Source organism: Pezoporus wallicus, unplaced genomic scaffold (genome assembly GCF_028554395.1).
Source record: "Pezoporus wallicus isolate ANWC-B61680 ecotype Strahan unplaced genomic scaffold, APGP_CSIRO_Pwel_v1 contig_10160, whole genome shotgun sequence".
Taxonomy (NCBI): Eukaryota; Metazoa; Chordata; class Aves; order Psittaciformes; family Psittacidae; genus Pezoporus; species Pezoporus wallicus.
Genome location: NW_026641390.1, coordinates 149244 through 172593, shown reverse-complemented (window position 1 = coordinate 172593; position 23350 = coordinate 149244). Strand labels below are relative to the sequence as shown.

At 45.8% G+C, this 23350-nt stretch overlaps 1 protein-coding gene across 1 annotated transcript in view; it reads left to right on the top strand.

Moving 5' to 3' along the window:
• Nucleotides 1-23350, top strand: part of SLC7A5 (solute carrier family 7 member 5) — a 36770-nt gene that overhangs the window by 2246 nt on the left and 11174 nt on the right. The window contains exon 2 of the mRNA XM_057423503.1: nucleotides 11782-11907. Coding sequence (XP_057279486.1) covers nucleotides 11782-11907 — 126 coding nt within the window. The remainder of the gene's footprint in view (nucleotides 1-11781; nucleotides 11908-23350) is intronic.

Below are 23350 nucleotides of genomic sequence, written 5' to 3'. Positions count from 1 at the left end.
TCAAAGTTTATTAAGGAAACACAGTCATCCAACTATAGTTCTGCTGATTGGTTTCTTGCCTCAGGCAACAACTTATGAAAAATCTGGTTTTAGAGCTTTCCTGCCAGTCTGCAATATGGTTTCCTCAGTGGCATGGAGAAAAGGGGCATCCATGCACGTGGCATTCACATTTTTTGCTGAGAAGCTAATGGAATTAGAGCATTGATTAGATGGACTTTGTCACTGCTTTAGATCAAAGTTTTGCTGAACATACTGTAGTTGACAAAGCCTTTGAGAACACATTTGTAATATTAAGGTACTTTTCATCTTCTGGATCTTTCCCAAAATAGGTAGGATGAGGTCTCCCTGTTCTCATTTTGCTGCTCAGAAGACAAATACAGGGGTAAAACAGACCTGCCTGTGGCGGGATGTGTTCACTGGCAGGGCAGATTGCAGCATGAGATTTCTTGATGCCGCGGCTCATTCCCACTCCAATAAGTAATGCGTCTCCAACTTTCTTTTGCTTGCAATTAGTAGGCTTCCTGAAGTGGGATTTGTTCTTGAGCCTTTATCTTGAAAACCCAAAGAAAGAATTGCCAGTTTTGGAAATCTGCTTCATTTCCATGTGTTTCTTCTTTAAACTTTACTCTCCCCTGCACCGCTGGCTGCTATTTTGTTTATGCTTTGGGTTAAGTTCTTGTTTGTGTGCTTTGCTACAAAAGGTTGGTTCATCAGGCCTTGCCTTCAGCAAGTTAGTTTTCTGTAACTTTGATTTCTGGACTTAGCTTTTCAACTGTCTGGTGCCAAAACCACATCATGAACTAGGAACAATAAATGAAGTAAAGCTGGTCCAAGGACTTAGCGAGTCACACGAAACTTCAATGGGCTAACAAGCAGCTTTGTTACATGGTTGTTGCAAACACACTCCTATCCAGTGAGATACTTACAGTTTTTCTAGAGCCCTAGGGTACGGAAAATGACCTATTTGTGCATATGCTCATCCATTAATAAGTTATCTCAAAGACAAGAACAGTTCAGGAAGCAACAGGGGAATCTGGGGCTCTGGGCTGGAATACAGTTGACCTACAGCCAAAACCCAGTCATCTAGAACAGTACCAGCTATATTCTCCTCAGTTTGTATTTCCATGTAAAATGCAATTGGCTGTGTGGTTTCTAGTAAGAGAAATGACAGAAGTTACTTGTTTCCATTTCCAGTGTTACTGGTGTCGAACAGATCAATAAATAATGTGTTGTTCAGTATTTGCCACCATGAAGTATAGAAATGGAATTCCTAGACATTAAGATAATCTAAATAAATCACAGTCTTGAAAGAAAGAAGAAATAGTTGGCGTAAGGAATTCTGTTCCCCTTAAGGTGCTGAGGAAAACAGCGTGGGTGGTAAGTAGACTTTAACTCCAAATCGGTATTTTCTGAAATCAAGATTGTAATCTACAGACAGTTGGTATGCAAGACTACTCCTTCCATAAGACAACATGAATGCATATTATGGTTGCCAAATACAAGCATGGGAATTCTCTACAGGGAAGTCTTACTGCAGCAAGATTGGTCAAGTTGCTTGTTGCTGTTCACCACAGAACAGCCAGTGCTCCCTAGCTGTAAGAATTCACAGGTAATCTGCCTTAATACTTTTCAGGCTCTGGGTTACTTGGGTAACTCATAAATTTGAGCATGTTATTTTAGCTGAGAGATTGGAGGGCTGATACTTTCAAAACTGAAAAATCATAAACGCAAAAGCAAACACAAAGTGCACCTGGTATCCAAGCATTTTTGAACAGAAAAAAATTAGTTTGTGAAACTGAGTATTCTTCTATATGCATGAAAACAGAACAATAATTTGAATTCCCCGAAATATGATTTAATCTAAACCAGTTTTGTAAATTCAGTAGGTGGTGGAGGAACGGTTACTTGGTCCTGACATAGCATTTTTGATGATGTCTGCATTACCATATCAGTAGTTCTTTGCACATGACAAAGAATTAAACTACTAAGGATTCTGTACCCAGTGTCTCAGGTGCACATTCAAGGCTACATAGATAAATAAGAATCCACCTGTCTCCACTTTTTTCGTCTTGAGAAAGCATCACAGTGAAAAGTACACTCACTGCACTTCCAGCTTACTTGTATCTTTTTTCTGCAGTTTTCTACAGTTCATTTTGTCTTTGAATTAAAAAATACATACTTTATCAGGATATTTAGGTGGCAAGTGTAGTTTTGGAAGAACTTGTTGATACGCAGGACCATCTTCAGATAGCAGAAGCATCGTGTAAAACTGTTTAACCCTGTAGTCTTTTTTTTCCCATTGAAGAGACAGTGTCCAGGTAGTGGCCTGAGCAGTGATGAGGAACAACAGCCAGTTGAGAGTGCATCCCTGATGTCTTACAGTGCAAGTGGGTCAGATTCTCTTTCACAGCTGGCTGCCACTTGTGTGTTAATGTTTTTTTAATTCAAACTGATAAATCTTAAGAAAAAATCATAAAAATATTCCAGAGCACAGCCTAATACAGAGTGTATGTCCTAGAGAAGGAAGGAAAATTTCAAATTGCCCATTAAAAGGTAACATGCCTGTTCCTTATAACCACCTGTTAATTTGCAGATTTCCTACATGTTAAACATCTCTGAATTGTGGTACAATAAATTTTCTGTAGATAAGGGAGATGGGAGGGGGGTAATGCTGCTTCCAGACATGAGGAGGTTCTTGCTCAGTGTTTTACAAGTGCCTGAACTGTTCTTCTACGCACATCCTTACACACAGCCTGCGACACACCCCCTGTGTGCTACCTAACAGATTATAATTTACTTATTTCTTGACAATATTATCTGCACCATAAAACCCTGCCACTTGCATGTATTTTTACTTTTGATCTTCAATGTCATATCAGTGATTTGACTGTTAGCTTCTGAAGCCTTTTCTCAGTTGTTAATTATATATGCTAATCTGGCACTAATAACCCCAATATTGCTGCAGCAATATCTGCTACTTCCAAAGCAGCAGTATTTTAATCTTCTTTAATATGTCTTTAGACTTCCTTTGCTGCTTCTGAAATATTTTGGGCACTCCTGCTGCAAGCATAAAGTTGCAGTAAAACAAGCACATTTGTCTCTTTTGCTATGAACAGACTAATAGTGGAAGAATTAGTAGCAGTCAGTGTAGAGTTGAGTCATATTTAATAGCTGTCCATGTCATAGAGATGTGTAAGTGCCTGACACCCCCCTGAGGAAATTGTGAGTTCAAGGAGGAGAATGGTATTCAATCCAGGGATTGGCAAAAGTGTACAAGCAGATGCCTGGAGTGCTTGTCAGATCATAGCTGTAGCCCATAAGTGAATATTTGGTGTCAGCGTTTCAGCTATAAATTGTCTATGTTGAAAGTAGGAACATCTTTATTTGGTATTAGGGTTTTGCTTTAAATATGACAAGTTTGGCTGTTTGACCAGCTGTTTCAAGTGAAGCTACAGGTAGATTTTCAACTCATCAGGCGTTAGATGGTAAGCAAGGCCAACACAAGATACATCTTATTCTTGTCTGTTTAAGATGGGTTTATTCTGCAGCGTTGCGACTTGGAATTAATCTGCCAGGGCAAGCAAGGTGTGAAGCTTTGATGATGTTTGGGTTTTTTGTTTTTTCTCCTCCAGAAAGGTGGATTAAGTGATTAAGCTGAATCAGAGTGGAAAGAAGGGGTCTTTATAGAATCCCTGCTGTATGGCTAATGTTGAAAGACTGAAGTTGTTGTTTTAAATCCGCATTTAATTAGAGTAGCATTAATGAAAACAGCTCTGACACTAGCAGAACTCCTCTGAAATGGATAAAGATTTGGAGGACATTTGAACCACAAGCAAGTACTGCATTTCTTGGCACCCTTCTCTTGGCTCTCACAACAAATGTCTCATTAAATTTCATTGTATTTGAATGACTAAATTACCACTGAGATCTTTCAGAGTCTTTCTCTTCTGACATGAGCAAATTGGGAAGGCTTTTTCAAAGAAACTCTCCATGGTCAGTTTAATTCAACCCAGCATCACTAGGTATTTCAAGTATTCAAGTAGTCGCATAGTCCCAGTGTCGAATGTGGCCAAGAGATCAAACGTAATGGACGAGAAAGCAGCTTCGTGCCGACGAGCAAACAGAGCTGAATTCTGCATGGCAGAGGTGGCGTGATTCAGACTAAAACTGTCTGGAATTTCATATAAGGGGACATGGTGGGAAAGATGTTTAGCTTGTGATAGTCATGGGGTCCTTTAAATTTGCTGGGAGCTGAAGAAAGAGATCTCTTTCTTCTATTGCAGTCTATATTTACTTTGTCTTCTTATGGCAGAATGACTTGTCTTGCAGAATTGCTGCGTCATGTAATCTAGAAACATTGACAGTGAAAACACAAGCTTCTTTCTAAGGCGACAGATTAGTAACTCCTACCCACTACCTGGGAGTTAGCTCCTCTAACATTGATAATTCTTCATAGTAGTAAAGTAAATTCTTTTTGCTAATAAGTTCACATATCACACAGTTTGACTAGTGTAAACTGTGTCACTGTTACTACAGAACCTAGGTACCAAAGTGATGGGTGCATTTATGTAGGCTTGAGATCCAGGCTCTGCAATATCTGCCGGCAATGGAATTCTTTAATGAGCTCTTCCTCTGGGCAGTCCTTGTTTTGCCTTTTGGCCCCAACTTGTGCTGCAGTGGTTGGCACAGCTCTGGAGAGAGAGGTGGCAAGTAAGTGCTTGTTAATTTATTCTTGCAGAATTCTGTAAACGCAAGGGTGTGGATGCTTCTGAGAGCAGTGATACATGGGGAAATATCACCGTCGTTCCACTTTGCAGTCACTGACTCCTCTGGCTCCCAGCTCCGAGCTGGTTTCAGCACCAGGGGCTTCCTGGAACAGCAAGCCAACAAAGAGATGGAGCTGTGACCCACTCAGGGTGTCTGCAGCCGTGTGTTGGAGGCACCCAGAGCCCCTGGTCTTAGTTAGGGTGTGGGTCTTAAGCTCTAGTGGTAGGGCAACCCTTTGCCTTCTCCTTTTACCTGTTGTTTGTTGATGCTCTCATTCACCAATTCCTCAGCACTGTTGTCTGCAAAAGAAGAATAAAAAGGAAACTGTAAGCTGTTGCCAGGTATATTTGTTATTATAAGTTGATTTATAATATAGATGCATTTGCTCTGGGTCCAAGTGCTCCTTCCCAACAGCTTCATGTGCCACTGAGTGTTTCCCTTCTACAGACTCATTGCCTTGTCTGTTAAGTTTCTCCAGGGGATTGTCCTTGAAAAAATAGCTGCAGAGTGTCTCCCTCTGTTTTTTCTGTGTACGACCTTTCAGGGCATGAGTCTTCACTCAATTCCTGTCAGGCTGAAATTTCCCCAGCCTTTTTCTGTCTGTGTCCTTCTCTGTATGTCTCATGCTAGGCTGTGCAATTAGAAACAGACATCTGAGACTATTGAAAGACACTGTAGCATCACAGCCAGCTGAATGTAAAGTGGGTTTTTTTTGCCTTAGTGGATAGTTAAGGCATTGATTTTCCCATTGGTTTAAATCACTGTAGTCAGTAAATCGTAATTCCTTGTTTGTGCTATGTGGAGTAACTATTTTCAATGTAACCTTTTTAGTTTAGTCTAGCCTCTTTGAGCTTAGGCAGCAGTTCCCTGTAAAGCATATCAGCCATCTCTGCGGTTTGTTTCTTGGTGCCCATGGATTCAGCTTGCCTCTCTGTGAAACCTGCTTGTGCCGTCAAGAGAAAACTCCTATCTATCATCCGTACTTTATAAAGAGTGAAAGGAGCAGCCTTTCCTGTAGGATTGGGAAACTGAAAGGAACTGAGAGCTGTTCTGTGAGTAATAGTGAAAAGGAGAGCAGCATCATCCAGTGGCAGATGGTAAATGGAAGCATCGTCTTACAATTGAGAGGGCTAAGTGCTTTGGAAATGCATGAGCTAGAAATAGGAATCATTTAATGATATATCCTCTATCTGTGTTTGGGCAGTGTCACAGTCCCTGTTTTCTTGTCGGGAAGCTGAGGTGGAGGATTTCGTTTTATTCTTCCCCTTTTTTTCCACAAATTCCCTATGCTACAATGCATTTTCATTCTGGTCTGTAATACAACAAATAGGGATCCATGGCTACCTTGCACCAATTTAAGCTTACTTCTTTAAAGTACAGTACTTACACACATTTATCCTTGTTGTAGAGGTGTATACTGAACTATGTAGGAAGCACTACTGCTCAAGACCAGGGAAACCTACAGGAGATAGACTAAAGGACAAAAGTGTCATTGCACAAGGCTCTCAACGTATGTAACCTCGCACTCAGCATGAATGCAGCTGTGCCAGTAGTTCAAGAATTCCTACCCTCATTTCAGAAATGTTTCACCTGAAAAACTGCTAAAGATCTCGGATTGAGCAAACTCCCATCACTCCATCAGCAAGTTACATGTGGTGTTGGGCTTGGATCCTGTCTTCCCCTCTGAATCAGGATGACTATGCAGAGCTGTGTGGATTGCCTGCTTGTGTTTTTCCTTTTCCAAACAAAGCCTCCCTGAGCACTGTCTTTACTCCATCTCTGATCCATGGCCACATTCTATTACTCCAGGAAAGCTGCAGCCCTGCCTTTTTCTGTAGGATCATTGCCAAGACTCTTGCATCATAAATGCCAAACCCCAGTTTACTTGTATTAGGGCTCCATTCGCGTACTATTTGCTTTGGGCAGAACCACATGCCCACAGGGCAAGTTTACGGTATCCTGCCTTTGCTTTGTAGACAGAGTGTGTTTATGATGGACTTGTTCTGTGTAGGGACTGTTATGATACCTTTCTGTGCTTTGTAGGGATTTACTCCTCTTGTCATTTAGAAACCATGTTTGGGAGTGGTCTTGGAACTTGAGTTCAAAGGAATGTGCCCATAAAATGTGAATTGTGGCAGGGCAAGGTTCTATATTGTGTTAGTCTGTTTATCCTTGGTTCCTATCAGTAACGGGGAAATTATCACACTGTGCAGGTGAATGCCAGGGGAACAGGTTATGTGACATGCCTGAAGCCAGCTGGAACTACGAGGACATAGTAAATAATTGAAGCTGGACCTATTGTTGTCTTTGGAAAGCCAAAAATTCTCTTTGAAAGCCTGTGGCTTCCCCTGTGGCTTGAGTATCTTGAAATGATGCTCACCCTCAGTTGGCTAGAGCAGTCACCAGAGGAAATGAAAGAGTTAACAACACTCTGTGAGCATGTTCTCTCTTCAGCAGTCAAAACCCAGCATCCTCCCTGCTTCTGGAAGATAAACGGGTGTACCCCTTTGTACATCTGCAGTCACTGCTGCTTTGTAGCTCCTGTTACCCCAATTATACAAAGCCTTTGCAGAGGGGCTGCTGGATCAGACAGGCAGTGTCACATCAGGTCATGCTGAAGTCCTTGTTCCTAGAATGATTCCCAAGAATGGCCCCAACAGGTCATGCTAGAGGTCTGATTTGCTGCATAGCCGGCTTCTGACTATGGCTACTGGCTGTAGCTTTACAAAAGGTGCTGCAGAAATTAGGGCAGTGCTGATATTTCCCTGCTTTGTATCATGGCCCTGATTCATAGCAAAGCTGTGGCTATCCAGCTTTCCCCTGTTGTTCATGTGGAGCAGTTCATCTGAGGTAAAGGGAGCCGTGCCAGGAGGACTCCCACAGCCCCTGCTTCATGGGATAGCATCTCGGATCAAAGGAATAAAACTGCTTTACGAAACCCAAGCCCTCTGGTCTCCTGGGAAGCAGCCACTGGAATTTGTCTTGGAATTTTATTGAAAAAGTACTCGGTGTGTTTTTTCATCTTGGTGTCTGTAGGAAAAAGCATTTAAGTGTAGTAACTCCACCACACTCCTTTAGGAAAGACAAATATTATTACGTGGTAGGAAAAGCAAAGCTGAGATTGTCACTTGGAAGGATCTGAATTACGACTGACGTGGAATAAGCTCTCAGCCCTGTTCAGTCTCTGTCCCTAAGTTATTTTATGTATTTACAAAGCCCATTTATGTGGCACCAATGTATTTTTAAGGGCTGAATACAGACGCTGTCATTGCTTTTCAGTCTAGGGCTGAGTGGAAAGCTTTTGCCTTTTATGTGCAGCACTGCCTTCCTATGGCCCGTCCAGCAGACTCTGTACAGAACCAGAACATGAAAAACAGCCCCGAGAATGTCAGTATTTAAAGTGGAGGCTGAAGCAGCTATTGTCAAAGAAACAGAATGCCTAAATGGGGAAGGGAATGTCACTGTCACACCTCTAAGGGCTGTCTTCACTAATGGGAGAAGTGTGCTTTTAGATACGTTAGCTCATCCTTTAAATATCCCTCTGTAAACAAGGAGAGTTTTATTTTTAGCATAATCACTGGTTGAAGTGAATCCTGGCTCCTCGGTTCCCTCCCTGTCCTCCCCATTAGGATTCATTATAGAGATGCTTTTAGTAGATGAATTGTGATCTGTGCTTTAGTGGTATTTAACTGTGTTTTCTTCTCTCCCCTTCACCTCCTCCCCTGTGGCACAGACATGCTGTAAGTTGACCTTGCTAATTTCTGTTTTCTCCTCCCCTGTGTGTCTGGACAGTGTTCCTTTTAGCATGCTGGTTGGAGGCAGATATATCACAATCTTGCTGCCAGGTGTCGGAGCTGTGACCCTGCAAACCGCAGATAGTGCTGGCCTGCTTGATGCTGAAGAGCTTCCAAGCCTGGGCATGTTACATCTTTCTAAGGAGATGCACCTTATCTCCCACAAGCAGCACAGCGTGGGGGGACCCAGGGACATGGCTTTACGTCTGTGGGTGGTGGTGTGGCAGGTTTGTTGGCACGGGTCTTCACTGTTTGCTTTTGGCTGGGTGCTGAAGCAGGTCACCTAAAGGCCATGATGACCTGTGCAGGAGCACGTGTGGTACAGGGGTATGCTTCCCATTAGAAACAGCTCTTGGTCATTTCGGTTTCACCTGCTTCAAATACCCAGACACTCCCAAAGTAGCTTGAAAGGCATGATATATTAAAAAAGGTGAATCTGAAGTTTCTTATTTACTTGTGGCTTTCATTCTTGTGGGATGTATTGGATCGCATGCTTTTCTTTGCAAAGACTTCTCTTTCATTCTCAGAACTTTAAATGCTCTTATATTGAGATGACACCAGATCCCAGGGGTAAAGGGGGGGGCCATGTAGCAAATGATCCTGAAAGCAGGCACTGCATTCTGAGATGTGCAGTCTGCTGCACTGGGACTGGCTTTGCTCTTCTCTGCCTGAAGATCCCTCACAGGCAGCCTTTAGCTGATCTTTAGATGGACGTTTAAATCCTCTCAGCGTGATGGGTATTGCTGTCCTGCTGTGGCTGTAGCAGGCTTTCACATCCCTCTGAATGAATGATGCAACTCGTCTCTCTTCTTGCCTGTGTGTCACTGCTTCCTGGTGACTCCTGCTTTGCATCACCGGCAAGTCCTGTCACCCAGCAAAAACAGGAAGTCTGATCATTGTGATCGGACCCAGATACTGTGGTCCCTGAAGACCGAGTTCTCTGAAGCCTGCCTATGGGTGCTTCTGAGCCTGCCTGTGCTCATATGTCTCAGGAATGCTATTCCCAGCTCTGGCGTGGGATGTGTGCTGTGTTTCCCTGAACTCTTACCAATGCAATTGCTTCCACGGGCAGGGCAGGATGCGGGGTGGCAGTGAGCCAGTAAGACCCTCTTAAAAGCCCAATACTCCTTCCTCCTCCCATGGTTTTATTTCCCAGTCTGCAGTTTATTGTGCCCTTGCTGGGAGGCAGGGTATGAGGCTGTGGGAACGCAGCTTTGCTCCAGGCTGATGGGATGTGAGCAGCTCTGGTGCATGGTCCTGATGGAAGCTGGAGAGCAAAGGCACTGCTGATCCCATGCAGCCATCTCATGTCAGAGGGGAGGTGGTGAATGCATGGTGTGCTGGTGCCTGCATCCTTCATGTGAATGTGTGTGATAGCTGGATTCGGGTGTGTAGTTGGAGGTAACCTTGCTTCTGAGTAGGGATGTATTGTGGTTTCCCCTGTGATGCTCAGCATGTATTGAGGGTCTTAAAGCCCTGGGTGTCTTGCTGGGCAGTAATCAGGCCATATGACTGCAGGTATTTCTGCCTCCCACCTTTACCCATCACCTTCCCACTCTGTTCTGAGCCCCCCGTGCACCTCAGCTCCACAGGAACAGGCCAGAGTGTCCACCAGCAATCCCCTGGAGGAAGAGAGTGGTGACCTGACAAAGGTGCTGCTTGAGCCCAGTCATATCTCTGGGAGTTCTGTTAGGGCTGAGATATCTACATCCCATTCTCTGGGCTTTAAGCTGTGAGTGCAGATATAGCCTGTAGCCTCAGGAGAGTGTGATCAGTGTCCAGACTGAGTATTTTGGGGAGCAGCCGTTTGGCTCTGGTCGAGGCAGCTGGGTCCTGTGAAAATACGCTGCAGGATGTGGGAAGCAGCCTTTGCACAAGGGCAGAGGCCAGCTTGGAGACGATCCCACAGGGAAAAGCCTCCAGCTCCAGAAGAAGGGTTGAGATCAGCTCCTCCCCGAGCAGCTCCAGGGGCTGTGCAAGCTGGCGTGGAGGCAGCGAGGGGTGCAAGGGAGACGGAGAGGAGGGGAAGGCATCCAGCACGTGGGGCACTGTCATTCTCGCTGTGACATTTGCTTGTCTCTATAACAAGCAACAGTCTCTGGGAAGCAGGGAGAGAGCAGGGCATGAAAATAGTAAGTGATTTGGAAGAGCATTAAGGGTTTAGCCACTGTTTCCTCTGAAGCAGGTGAAACTTGGCCAGTCAGCAGCTTCATGGCTTTAGACAAGCCCTGTCCTGGTAGGACTGTCACACTGAATAGTGGCAGGAGCGGGTGATAACAGAGGAGGGTGATGGGGGAACAAGGCCAGAAAAGGTAGGAAATAAGGCTTCATTGAGTAATGTGTAGGTAGCAGGAGCTGCTTGGCAGTGCGTGGGAAGGTAGCATGATCGTGTAGGAGAGCAGTCGGAGCAGACGTGAACCATGGCACTATTCTGCTCTGTGCAGCCCTGTCTTCCATCGCTGTGGTGTGCAGCCCTGGTGAGCATCCCTGAAATCCTGCGCAACCATCCTGGGCCCCACTGGTCCAGCAAGCCAACCAAAGGATGAGGGTTGCCTTAGATCCGGCTTCTCTTTCAGTCTGTGCCACTGACCCATGTCCCGCAGCTTGCAGAATGGGTCAGGACAGGGACATCTCCTCCTTCATGTTTACACCTTCAATAGCCTTTTAGGTGCTATTGTTACACAAATAACTATATACCAGTTCTGGAAGCTTGTCCTGACACTATGGTGTTTCCACACAATAGCAGCGTTAAATTGGGTCGACTTAACAGGGACTGCAGCCAATGATAATGGTTGCAGCAAGCACTTGTATTTCCATGCCCTCAGAAGTGTTCTTCCCAGTGCAGCAGGGCAGCTCCTTGTCCCAAGGATACTGTTCAAACCAGCTGCTGTCTCAAAACAGGAGACAGAATAGGGAAGTGTGTGGCTGCAGAACCTTGCCTTTAAAAGTTTCTATTTTAGGAAGAGACTTTTTGTGTTTGCTTAAGCTTTAGCAAAACTTAAATGCCCAGGGAAGTGGTGGATTCATCAACTCTGGGCACTTCAGAGATTCAGCTGGACGTGGTACTGGATGTAGTCTAGGCTAGACCTAGTTTTGTGTAGAAAGGTTTGGTCCTTGAAGTCCTTTCCAACCTGGTTTTCTGTGAGTCTGTGATGATTTGTTTTGTGTTTTAAGTGTTTCACTGAAAACTGACCTGTCTTTTCTTGCCTGCTTCCCTCAGTGCTCCTCACAGCAGTGAACTGTTACAGCGTGAAAGCTGCCACTCGTGTTCAGGATGCCTTTGCTGCGGCAAAGCTGCTGGCGCTGGCTCTCATCATCATTCTTGGCTTTGTGCAGCTTGCAAAGGGTAAGTATGTGGTTCCCTTTTCCTCTTGAAGGTGGTATGCAGTTAAAGAAGAACCTGGGAATTAGGGATAAAGCCCCAGAGTCCGAACCCAAGCATTTCAGAGCTAGCAGACGTGCTTTACAAATGTCTTTTGTCCTCTTTCATGCTGGGGTGATATTTCCAGCTTGTGCTTTGCAAATGGCTAAGTGCTTTCATACACTTTATTTGTGAAATTTCATATCTACCTTACTGAAGTTATGCTTGGTTTCACGCTGCAGGCACCCAACAGATACAACCCAAGGTCCTTTCCACTTGCTGCAGTCACTGTGTGGCCTCTCCCTTTGAGATGCCAGAGCTGCCAAGTCTACAGGGAATGAAAATGGTGGCACTTGCTCTGGGAAATCTTATCTGTAACCAGTGCCATGGTCAGGGCCATTTCCGAGTAGAAAATTATCTGCATGTGCAAACCAACCCCCAGTAGTTTTAATTCTTTTCACAAAATATCCCTGCATGTTTCTCTTGCTCATGTATGGAATAACTTGTTTGAGTCCATAGGGTTACACAAGGATCAGGCAAGGCTGCAGAAACCGTGTGATGAACAGTGATGTTAGGGCCCTCAGCTGCCACCAGCGCACGTATCTGTCAAGTAGCATCTAAAAAAGAAGATAAAAGTGGGGAGATAAAGCAAATTTTCTGGTGCTTGTTTTCTTCGTGCACACTTAAAATTCTCTCAAACCCATCTGATTCCCATCTGTTCCAAACCCATCTGATTAACTAATCCTCACAAATAAGCATTTAACTGTGCTTTTTTTTGTACAACTTTTGTGAAAATAAACTCTTCTGGGGGAGCACTACAGGCCCTAATTGTTAAACGTGCATAAAAGCCTGCAGATAGTCCTGTCTCTCTGTACTGGCAAGTGTGTGTGTGTATGTTTGTGTGTGCATGTGGGTCTTTTTCATTCCTGTGTCAGCTATGGGAGCCAGTGCTGTCTTTGCAGAATTTCTTGCTTTATCAGAGGTTTTATTTTCTTCCAGCTCAGTGCCCGTGCTCAACAGGAGCATTGTTTGAGCCTTATCACAAAATATACCTCCTTCCTCTTTGCAGCTCCCCAGGCTGGCTTGCTGAACTTTTTATTTCTCCCTTAGAAGGAAAAGAATAAATAAATACAAATCTCTGTTAGTTCTTTAACATCTTCCCTTAAGTGTTTTTACAATTACTTTTTGTTTGCAGATGATAACCTTAATTTGCATCTTCAGAATCACCTTCCCTCCCTCTGTACTGTTCTTTTGCCCTTTTGTGGAGGGTGAATCACTTTCTGCCCAGGTGTAAAATACGAGGTATTTCCACTGACTTGTATCTGTAACCAGAGGTTTCTATCTTTGTGTTCAAAAATACCCATCCTACACTCTTTATCTCAGAAGCTTTTTACCTCCTATGAAGCCTGTTACAGCATCAGGTTTTTGTAGGTGTGGAGAGGTACAAATGTGCCCATCTTTAAGTACAGGTAATTTCATGTGACATTTACTTTCCTGTTAAACTACCCGGCCACTTCAAACAGAGTGAAAGGTAATAGGATCAAAAGCAGTAGTTAAATGGTAACATTTAAAGGTAAAGACCTCTACTTCCTGTCCATGCACACAAGACACAGTACAAAGCAAACTGGATCAGAGTGGGAACCTTGGGATCTACAGAGGATGCTCCTCTCAAAGCCCATGTTTACACCTTGTCCTAGGTGGCACGCTACTGCTTGTCTGAGTTCCTGTTTTACAGCACGCTACCTGCTGGTGGTCCAACATGGATTTTATTAACCTCCTTATGGAAGCTGCAAGCTCTCTCATAAGTCCTTAAGAACATACAAGCTCCTTCCATACACCCTTCTTTAGTTTCCACCTACATTTTGCAACTTCCTCCATTTTTGTTTAAATCATGCCAGGTAACTCATAGCTTATGCAGCAGGAATACATCAAGAGACTGTCTTTTTTTCTTCAAGGAAAGCACACTGGCATTCATTAAAACATACTGAAAATGGGAAAGCGCTGCACTGTTCTCCATCTGTGTTGAGACAAGAAATGATGGGTGCAAGCTGTGAGACAAGGGAAATTTAGATTACTCATTAGAAAAAACACTTCTAACTGTAATGCAGGGCTCAGGTGGATGGTGCAGAGAGGCTGTCTCACTGGAGATTCACAAGAACAGGTTAATAACTTCTCTCGGGAAGTGTTTAAGTGAGTCAAACCTGCCCTGGAGCAGGGAATAAATCTGGAGCATCTGGATGCCACTCTATCCGTGCTCTCTGAGGCTGTGCTGTGCATTAGTAGCACAGTACAGAGTTGCTGCGTCTTCTCCAGGTGAAATACTGTAAGTCTGTTAAAAGTACTGAGGTTTTAGATGGGTAACTTGCTTTTAAAAGCCTGTTTAACCTCTGAGGGTATGGGTGAGCCCATACAAAGTGCCATGCCTTTGCCACTCCTCTCTGTGCCCTTGTTTTCTATTATACCACTGAAGGCTCTTACCGCCATTCATTGCAAGCCAGCAGCTATTACTGGTGTGAAATACCATCCAAGTTTATTGTCTGGGACTGCAGTTTCAGTGGTGATGGGGTTGTGTTTTCCTGTGAGGCTCCAGATAGTGCCTGAGCAGCGCTGCTTAACTTGCTCTACTGGTTGCTGTCCCATTGCTGGTTTATGTTTGCAGTCTCCATAAAGAGAGGAGCAACACCAAGTTTCTTGCTCAGATGTGGAAGTGTTTGAGACTTCTCAGAAGTATGACCTCCTCTGTGCTGACCTCCTGCCTTCAGCTTCTGGCTTTTTTTTCTTCCCCTTTTTATGCTTTCCCTGAATATTTTCATTATTTTCAGAAAAGCAGTAACATCTCAAGACAAAGAAATATGTGGCAATATGACCACACAGAAAATAGGGTGTCCCTGTGATCTTTCTGTGGACAGCTGTTTTACATCACTCCTTTCGTGCTACTTCAAAAGGAGGGATGAAGTTGGTTTCTTACTTAGACAGCGTTTCAACTGTTTGAAAGTAGACTCAGTATAGCTCATGCAGTTATTTTACCAATGAAAAGTTAACACTTCTAAAAGCTGTTGTGGGGCTTGCTTTAAAAGTTGTGTCTGGGCTTGGTTTATTGGTGTGTAAAACCTTATAGGTGGACCCCCAACTGGACAGCTCACAGGCTGTAACACTTAAATAGAATAAACAACTTACAGCATAGCCAGGATCAGGATTACTTTGCTCCAGTGTTGTAAAAACTAAGCTTATTTTTAGTTCTACTTGGTTCAAATTTGAATTGGTTCTAATTCTAATTTGGTTCAAATTGCTGTCACCTCTAGGTATTTTTTGGCCGTATTCTTGACCTGGTGAGTGGGATAACTGGGATCAGAGTGGCTTGGATAGTGACTGTGCAGGTTTAAGGGGTGTTTTCTGTGCTGGGTGTGACAGAAGAGGACTGTGATTACATCTGCAGCTGTGCTTTTCATACCCCATCACCCTGCACCTCCTAATGTCTTCAAAACTAACCTAGGTGTGAAGTGGCTAAAAAAGATGCTAATCTTTAAGGACACGCTCATGCATTTTACATGTGAGGGAGTTCAGGAAAGGTTTGATGTCAAAAAAAAAACCTAAGAAAATCCATATCACAGATGTGTTTCAGCTGTATTCTATTCTGTGGTTGCTGTCCTAGTGTTTCTTAAACGTTCATGTGCAGCATAAGCAGCGAGGTGCTGTTCCTGGCTGCTCTGTGTTTGGAGAGTGCTGCAGTGCTGTGATTCCTCACCAGCAGTTCTGCTTAAAAAAATAATAAGAATTGGGCATTTGGGACTTGGGGAAATAGAATTTAACACTTGTTTTATCGAATTATTTTTATGGAACTTATTGTCCCTTTTCCCTCTTAACGCCCAGTTTCTGATCTTACATTTCTCATCTGTGGCACTTCGAGTGCCTGTTGGGTGGCAGCAGCATTATTCTCTCTTAACTCCTTTCATTGGGCTTGTCAGGGACCAGCATCTGCTGAATGAGCATGGGGTGAACTAAGGACACACTGGGCAGTTTTAACTCCAGACATTTACCGTGGAGAGCTTAGGCAAGGCAAGGAGGTTTTGGTTTAGTCATGGTTTTGTTTCATTTGTCTTCAGTAGATGTGTGCAATCTGAGCCAGCCCTGACACCCCCATCCCAGCATCGTTTGCTCTTTGTGAAAGGGTATTTAGAGATGTACTTGTGGCTGGGAAATTAGGAGCTCTACACAGGAGGGTTTCTGAAAGTACCAAAATGAGGATTCAAACCTTTAGTCATTGGCATGTGCTTGGCATGTCTGTGAACCCTCCTACAAATAGCATGTAAGTTCTCCAGGTGGGAGGCAGCATCTCCGCCATGGGGCTCTGTGCACATCTGGGTGCTGCTTCAGTTTATTGCAGCTCTGCTTTCTGCTAGAAAACACCCATTTGGACTCTGTCTTTGTTGAGGCTTTGGTTTGTTTTGCTTGTTTCCTGTGCAATTTTTCTGCCTTTTTTTGGTGAAAAATCCTGTGGTTAAGAAAGACCTGAGGGAGGGGGAGTTCACTCGCCCTTCCTTTCCTCCCAGATTCTCATCTCTGCTGCCAGTTGGATGCCCCAAAACCCCCCCTTGAGCCAGATCTGAAGCGAGACCCAGGGGCTGAGCGGATGAGCTCTGCAAGCAGCAAAGGCAGGATAGAGCTGTCAGTGTGGGGAGGGCAGGGCTGCCCTGGAGGGGTCCTGCTGACGCAGCAGGAAAGCTTGATTTCACAAGTATCAGGCTCCTTCAGGTCTGAAAGCACAATGGCACACAGATACTGAGAGAAAACAGGAGTGGTCATTGTCTGAATTCTCTCCTACCTACATTTAATCCTGCTTGGCCATCCTGAGATGAATGAGGATTTGGCATAGCTGAAGAAATCTGCCACAAGTTCTTCTTTGACCTGGTGTAATCTCACCCCAGAGGGAACCTGATCAACGGGTCGATGTTCAGCAGTTTGCTTTCAGTTGATTTGGGTTTTTTCATTTCCTGCCGTGTCAGTGATCTGCTGCTTTGCTAAGGTAGATACAGCAATGCCATTGCACACCCTGTGTGGGTTTGTGCAGCTGAGTAGCTATTGCAATGGTGTCTGTGCTTGGAGGAGCCAGCTCACCCAGGCGACTGGCTCTAGAATGCAACATGGGGCACAAGAAGCAACTGGAGGTGGAATTGTAGGTGTCTGAGAAGAGTTTGGAGCCCAAAGCCAAACCCAAAGGGTGTTCACCCAGCCATAGCCCATGACTAACTCGCACTGTAAATCCCCTTTGGCAGACAGGAGACGAAGCCTATGGGTAGTAAATGTCCCTCAAGCTTTTGAGTGCGTCCGTGCAAGTTGGGGCTGAAGCTTGTGCACGAAGGATTGCAAGGAAAGCGTGCCCTCCGGCTGCCCATGCTGTTTCTTGTTATGCTGGCATTCAGAAATGCCACTATAAAGTGTTTTTCCAGCAGTAAACTGCAAAGGAAAGTTATTGTGCTTCACTTACTCACCCTCTTCTTCAGGGAGCACATGGAGAGTGGAAGACTGTACCAAAGGAGAGCATGAACAAAGAAGCTGGGAAAGCTGCCAGCATCCTGCACCTCTAAATCACATCAACCACATGCTGGAGATTAATCAGGCATCTTAATGCTGGAGGGTTGATACCACACAATCATGTTTTATGGGCCTCTCACTCTCTAATCTTTGATTTCTGTTCCAGCCAAAGGTGGATGCAGATGCTGAGGCCAGGTGGGCATGGCAGATTAGTGTGCAATGCAGCTTGCCTGCTCTGGTTTGGAGTCAGCAGTGGTTCATTTCTGCTGAGACAACTCTTTTCTTGCCCTCTCTGCCCAGAAAGCTTTTGGCAATTACAGACTCCAGGATAGAGTTCAGCCTCCTGAGCCTCTTGCATTTTGCAAGTGTAGGGTTGCCTGTGCAGAAGTAAATAAAGTGTATTTAATAACAACAACGTACAGAAGTGGTCTGTTGGCGACCCTGTGTTTCTTGTTATGGTCACTGTGAGTTGTAGTGGCTCTGTACGCAGACCTTTAAGGGTGATGAGAGCTGTTTGTTTAACACTGAGGATGGAGGCTCGTGGCTGGGGTGGAAATGTGCCTTGACATCTGAAAAGCTTTATCCAAGGAGTTGTGGGTTGTAGCATGCTGCTCATTTTCAGTATTGTGAGTGAACTGCCAAATGCGAAGCTGGGTCAAGGTAGGTGCATTGAACTGGAGGCTGTGGAATGCACCTCGAGCACGCCATAGGGAACACTGCTCACCACTGTTGTGGGCTCTGTGGTTTTAAGGCAGCTGACACGAGAAATTCTGTTGGCTTCTTATTTTTCCAAGCGTGGCTAACCCAGCAATGCAGACATACCTAACTAGAGAGCAGCTAAGGCTTTGGTATTTACTGCTTTGCATCTCTGTTTGGATCCTGTCTCTCTGACGTAGAATTGTTCAGACTGGAAAACACCTTTAAGATCATCAAGTCTAACTGTTAACCCAGCACTGCCAAGTCCACTGTCTTTAAAGTATTCGGTTGCAGTCGCTCATGCCTGATGTGTGTCTGTGCAGTCCATAGCTCTGTGTGTGCGTGTGTTCACACGTGCTTTTGCTTGCTTTATAAACTTATCCTTTTCCACAGCCTTCAAATGCAGGGCTGAAATTCATGTCCTTGGGAGTGTGGCTGACAGGTATTAGGATCTGCCCTCCCCAGATGTTCTTTTGCATGTCAAGCTGGTTGGCTCCGTTAGCCCCCCCAGAGCCTTGTCAGTCGGCTTGTTTGTCATTCTCAATCACAAGCTTCTGTGGATGTGAATGGAACTTGTTGTGCAGCTATGAAAAGAAGAAAGAAGCTATGGAAGTGGCTGGAAATCTATTGGGTGGAACATCTTCCCATGCTGTGCTAAGGATCAAAGGGACCCTCTTCATCCAGGGTCTCTGCTTTCTGGCTCCCAGACATGATGTTTCCAGGTCTGCTTCTTTATTTCTTATCAGCAAATGTTATGCCATCAGACACGGAGGTTGTGAAAATCAAGAGGTGGTTGCTTAGGAGGAGGAGGAGAAAAGGTGTTTTGGTGGTATCAGCAGGATGCAGAGGAGGTGGAAAGAGCAGCAAAATGCTGTCTGGCCCAAATTGTGTCTTGGTGGACCATTGCAAAAGGGGGAGCTGTAACGCTTGAGTCTTTGTGTGGGGTGGAGCGAGTTCACGAGCCCAGATCCTTGGTTTCACCCTAAAAGAGAAATGTTAGCTCTCTGTAAACAGTATCGACAGAGCTTCCCAGTACTGGGAGGGGAGGAAAGGAACTTCTGTATAAAACAGAAGGAAGTAGTTGAAATAAGGGGAAGTGTCATCGCCTCTCCGCAGCTGGTGAGAATCAAGATGTAACCCAAGAGCTCTTCATCCTCCTTGCATGCCCCCATGGGGTCTCCCAAACCCATTAACCCATCTGCTACGGGACCCAAGTTTAACAGCTGCTGCTCAAAACTGCTTAATGCAAAGCTGTCTGCACAGTGGCAGCAGAGCAGAGAGGAGCAAACCGCTTATGTGGCTTCCGAGCGTGCGTTTCCTGGGTTGCTCCAAGCTGCCCAAGAGATGCTCCCGGAACCCTGACCCCTGTTTGCTTCTTGCCCTCTTGTTTTTCTGACTCAGTCCATTGAACTCTTGCTGCTGTTCTTGGGAAATGGCTCAACAGCTGAGTGCATCTCCTCCTCGGGGGGGGTTTGTGTGTACAGCACATTTCTCCCTGGCTCCGTCTCCTCCATGAGCAAGACGTGCTGGAGGCCCCCCCTTCTCTTGCTGAGCTGTCTGCATGGCTCTGTTCCCTCTGCTCGCTGTTTAGGCAAGTTAGAAGTACTTAATTATCATTAAACGCCTTCTGCAAGAGAAGATTGCTGTGCTGTTAGAACCGGAACGGACATGACCGGGGAGCAAATGGATGTTTTTCAAAGAAGGGGTCTGAACACGCAGCGCGCATGGACCTGAAATAGGTCCCTCCTGCCGAAAGGCCCCGGGTGACCCATCGCTTGCCGGTGCAATTACCCGAGTCTTGGCAGCTGGCAAGATCAGCAAATGGGGTTTATGTCAGAGCTTGTTACCTTAATTTGGTTAATTGTAGAGCAGAGTGCGGCTGAACAGCCAGTTCAAACCAGGTTCCAGATCTCCGGGGTGCCGGGCACGGGCAGGGCATTGCCTTGAGAGCGGCCGTGTCTGCATGGGCTGGGGAGGATGAAGGATCCGGAGGGTGTGCGTAGCATGGTTTTGGGATGCTCTCACATACAGACCCCTCTCTCAATGGGAGCAGTTGGGCCGTGCTTGGCAGCCTCACTGCGCATTTGTAACCCTTGATTTGATCCAGAGTCAGCAGTTTAAGGCTGGAGGCTTGAATTGCACACTGAGGCTCGACCGATGCAGTGTCCAGAACTGAGGTTCACACCTCGTTTGAACAGCAGGTCCTAGTGAGAATTTGTGTTAGAGGAGGGAGGTGAGAATGACCGTGCTGGACCATCTACCCAGTGTAAGAAAGATGGGGAGAGACTTCGTAGCAGCGCCTGTTACGATAGGGTGAGAGATGATGGTTTTAAACTAAAAGAGATTCAGACTGGACACGAGTTAAAAATTCATTACAACGAGGGTGGTAAAACACCAGCATGGGTTGCCCAGATGCAGCATCCCTGGAAACATTCAAGGCCAGGCTGGATGTGGTTCTGGGCAACCTGTGCCCATCAAGTTGAAGATGTCCCTGCTCATTGCAGGTGGGTTGGATTAGATGAGCTTTGGAGTTCCCTTCCAACCCAGACTATTCTGTTTCTATCCCCAGTCTCCAACTGGGACCAGTAAAGCGTCTGTGGATAAGTGTAAGAACACGTGGTGCTTCATGGACACTTTCACATCCTCCAGTGCACCTGTGGGACTTCTGCACCACCTCTGTGCATCTTTGTGTGATGCATTTCTGTTCCAGGGATCTAAGGACCTCCTTTGTGTGTGGGGCTGCTAACGAGATCAGGGCATGCTGGGTACAGTCAGAGCTCACCTGCTGCATCTGGGATGCTTCTGGCATCACTTTGATGCCAGTTACGTCTACAAGCATTACTGGTGGGCACAGATTGTTGCCTTTCTGCTGATCTGCTGCCTGGCAGTGTGGGGCAGAGCTAGGTGACCATGGCAGGAGAGGATGGGATTTGATACTTGGGGCATGCTTGTTAAGGAGCCCAGGTTCCTCTCATGCAAACAAGTAGCTGTAAATCATAGAATCCCAGACTGGTTTGTGTGGGACAGGACCTCAGAGCTCACCCAGCTCCACCCCCTGCCACGGGCAGGGACCCCTTCCACTAGAGCAGCTTGCTCCAAGCCCCTGTGTCCAACCTGGCCTTGAACACTGCCAGGGATGGGGCAGCCACAGCTTCTCTGGGCACCCTGTGCCAGCGCCTCAGCACCCTCACAGGGAAGAGCTTCTGCCTAAGATCTAACCTAAATCTCCCCTGTTTAAGTCTGAACCCTTGACCCTCTGTCCCGTCACTACAGTCCCCAGTGAAGAGTCCCTCTATGAAAGAAGCTAAAGAGCATCGTGTGGACACCTAACAACATGAGCTTGCCCCTTGCAGTAGGAAGAGATAGATCTTGGCTCCTCTGGTTATTTCATTGCGTTCTGGCAGGTTGCACAGAGATGTGAAGTTTAGCAACTCACTGCAAGCGTTTGAGAGGTACAGCTCAATAGATGAGGTGTCACAGTGAGGTGTTAGCTCCTCAGGTGCTGAGGAGGAACAAAAAGCCCTTTCCTTCCTTCGTAGTCTCTCCTGGCTGCCTCCACACTGACCTAACTTGCCACTCCTTTGCCAGTAGCTGCATTTTGGTGCTGATGCTTCAAAGGGATGAGTTAGGTGCGTGCCGCAGCGGGTGCAAGGAAAAGGTGTGTGAGTAATTAGTTACGTCCCACCCATCCATCACCCTCACCCGTAGCATAATGAAATGCCAAGGCTTTGTTCTTTGCATCAGTGCTACTCCCTTTGCTGCCTTTCCCTCTTTGTCCATGTATCCTGGAGGGCAGGCAGTCCTGACACACAGCCAAAGTGTCTGTACAGCCCAGCAGGACACCAAATTGGGCTTGGACCCATCCTTGCCCAGAGGCTAAAGATGCTCATGGTCCCCAAGCGGATGGAACATCCTGAATCCAGGCGTGTGGTTTGGGGCTGGAGACTACTGGTGGTCCCTCATCCTGGCCAGCGGGGTGAGGGCAGCAGCTCAGCCCTTCCTCAGCAGCACCAGTGCATGGTTCCTGTGTGAGGTTTTTAGAGGGCACAGAGTGAAACCTGCAGATGCCTCAGAAAAAGGAACATTGGGACTGAGAGCTTTTGCCTGTGATGGGCAGAAAGAGGCTGCTGGTGGAAGATGGTGTCTAGCTGCGGACAAGAAATGGGGGTGCATCCTCTTGACATGGTAAAGAGGTGGTCCAAGTGGGAGCTACTGATGAGCAGACCTTAAAGAGACTTCCCGAGGGGTGTTTGCAATGCTGAGAGAGCTCTCCTTGTCCATCGGTGTGCAGTTCTAGTAGCTAATTACAGTCACTGTTAACAAAAAGTGTATCTTATTCCCATAACAAAAGACCTGGAAAGCACTAGACTGGTAATTATCTAGGAGGGGCAGAAAATTAACTCAGGAAAGCTGAACCCGAGGGATGCAGCAGAATGTGATACTGTGCACACCCACCTCCGGATCAGCCTTTTTATTCACAGCCAGGCCCGGGCATTAATGCTAAATTAAGATTATGTGACTGAACCGATAAGCCAAGGAATTAAGGTTAAACTCACAGCATTGTATCGGTGTCTTTGAATTGCCTGGCTTTCCTATTACGTTTTGATGTATGTTTTCTACCCTCACTTTAAAACTGATTGGTGCATCTTGCAAAGGAGATTCACTGGCTGAAGGGGCATTAAATACAACCAGGATACATTCAGAAGAGAGCTTCCTAGTGCAAGGAGGTGCTTGGAGATAGAAACAAGGCAACACCAGTACAGAACTGTAATCTGCAGTGGAATGTGAACAAGTAGAGCCTTGCAGACCTGTTAGACGTAAGTGCACGGGGCTCCCTGGACATGACTGCCCAGTGCATGAGCTGCTGCTAGGGTCCTGGCTCTTTGCAGCTCATATCTGCAGCATCCCCTCTCAAATGGGATAGCAACTAGCCAGGAAAGAAGGCAGAGGGATGCTGGTTTCCTGGGTACTTTGTGAGCAGACAGCATTTTGCATGCTGCGTTAAGGAATATCTTTTTGCCATGGTTAAGATTCAGCTGGAGCAGGAGGGAGAAAGGAGGTAAAAGAGCAATGTCCAGGATGGAGAGGGTGGGGATAAAGCTGGAGGGTCAGGTAGAGAAGGGGAAAGACAAGAAAAACTCTTCCATGCACACAGGGCAGTTCTGTGTCACTGGCACTGGTTTGGAGCAGTTCCTTGTGA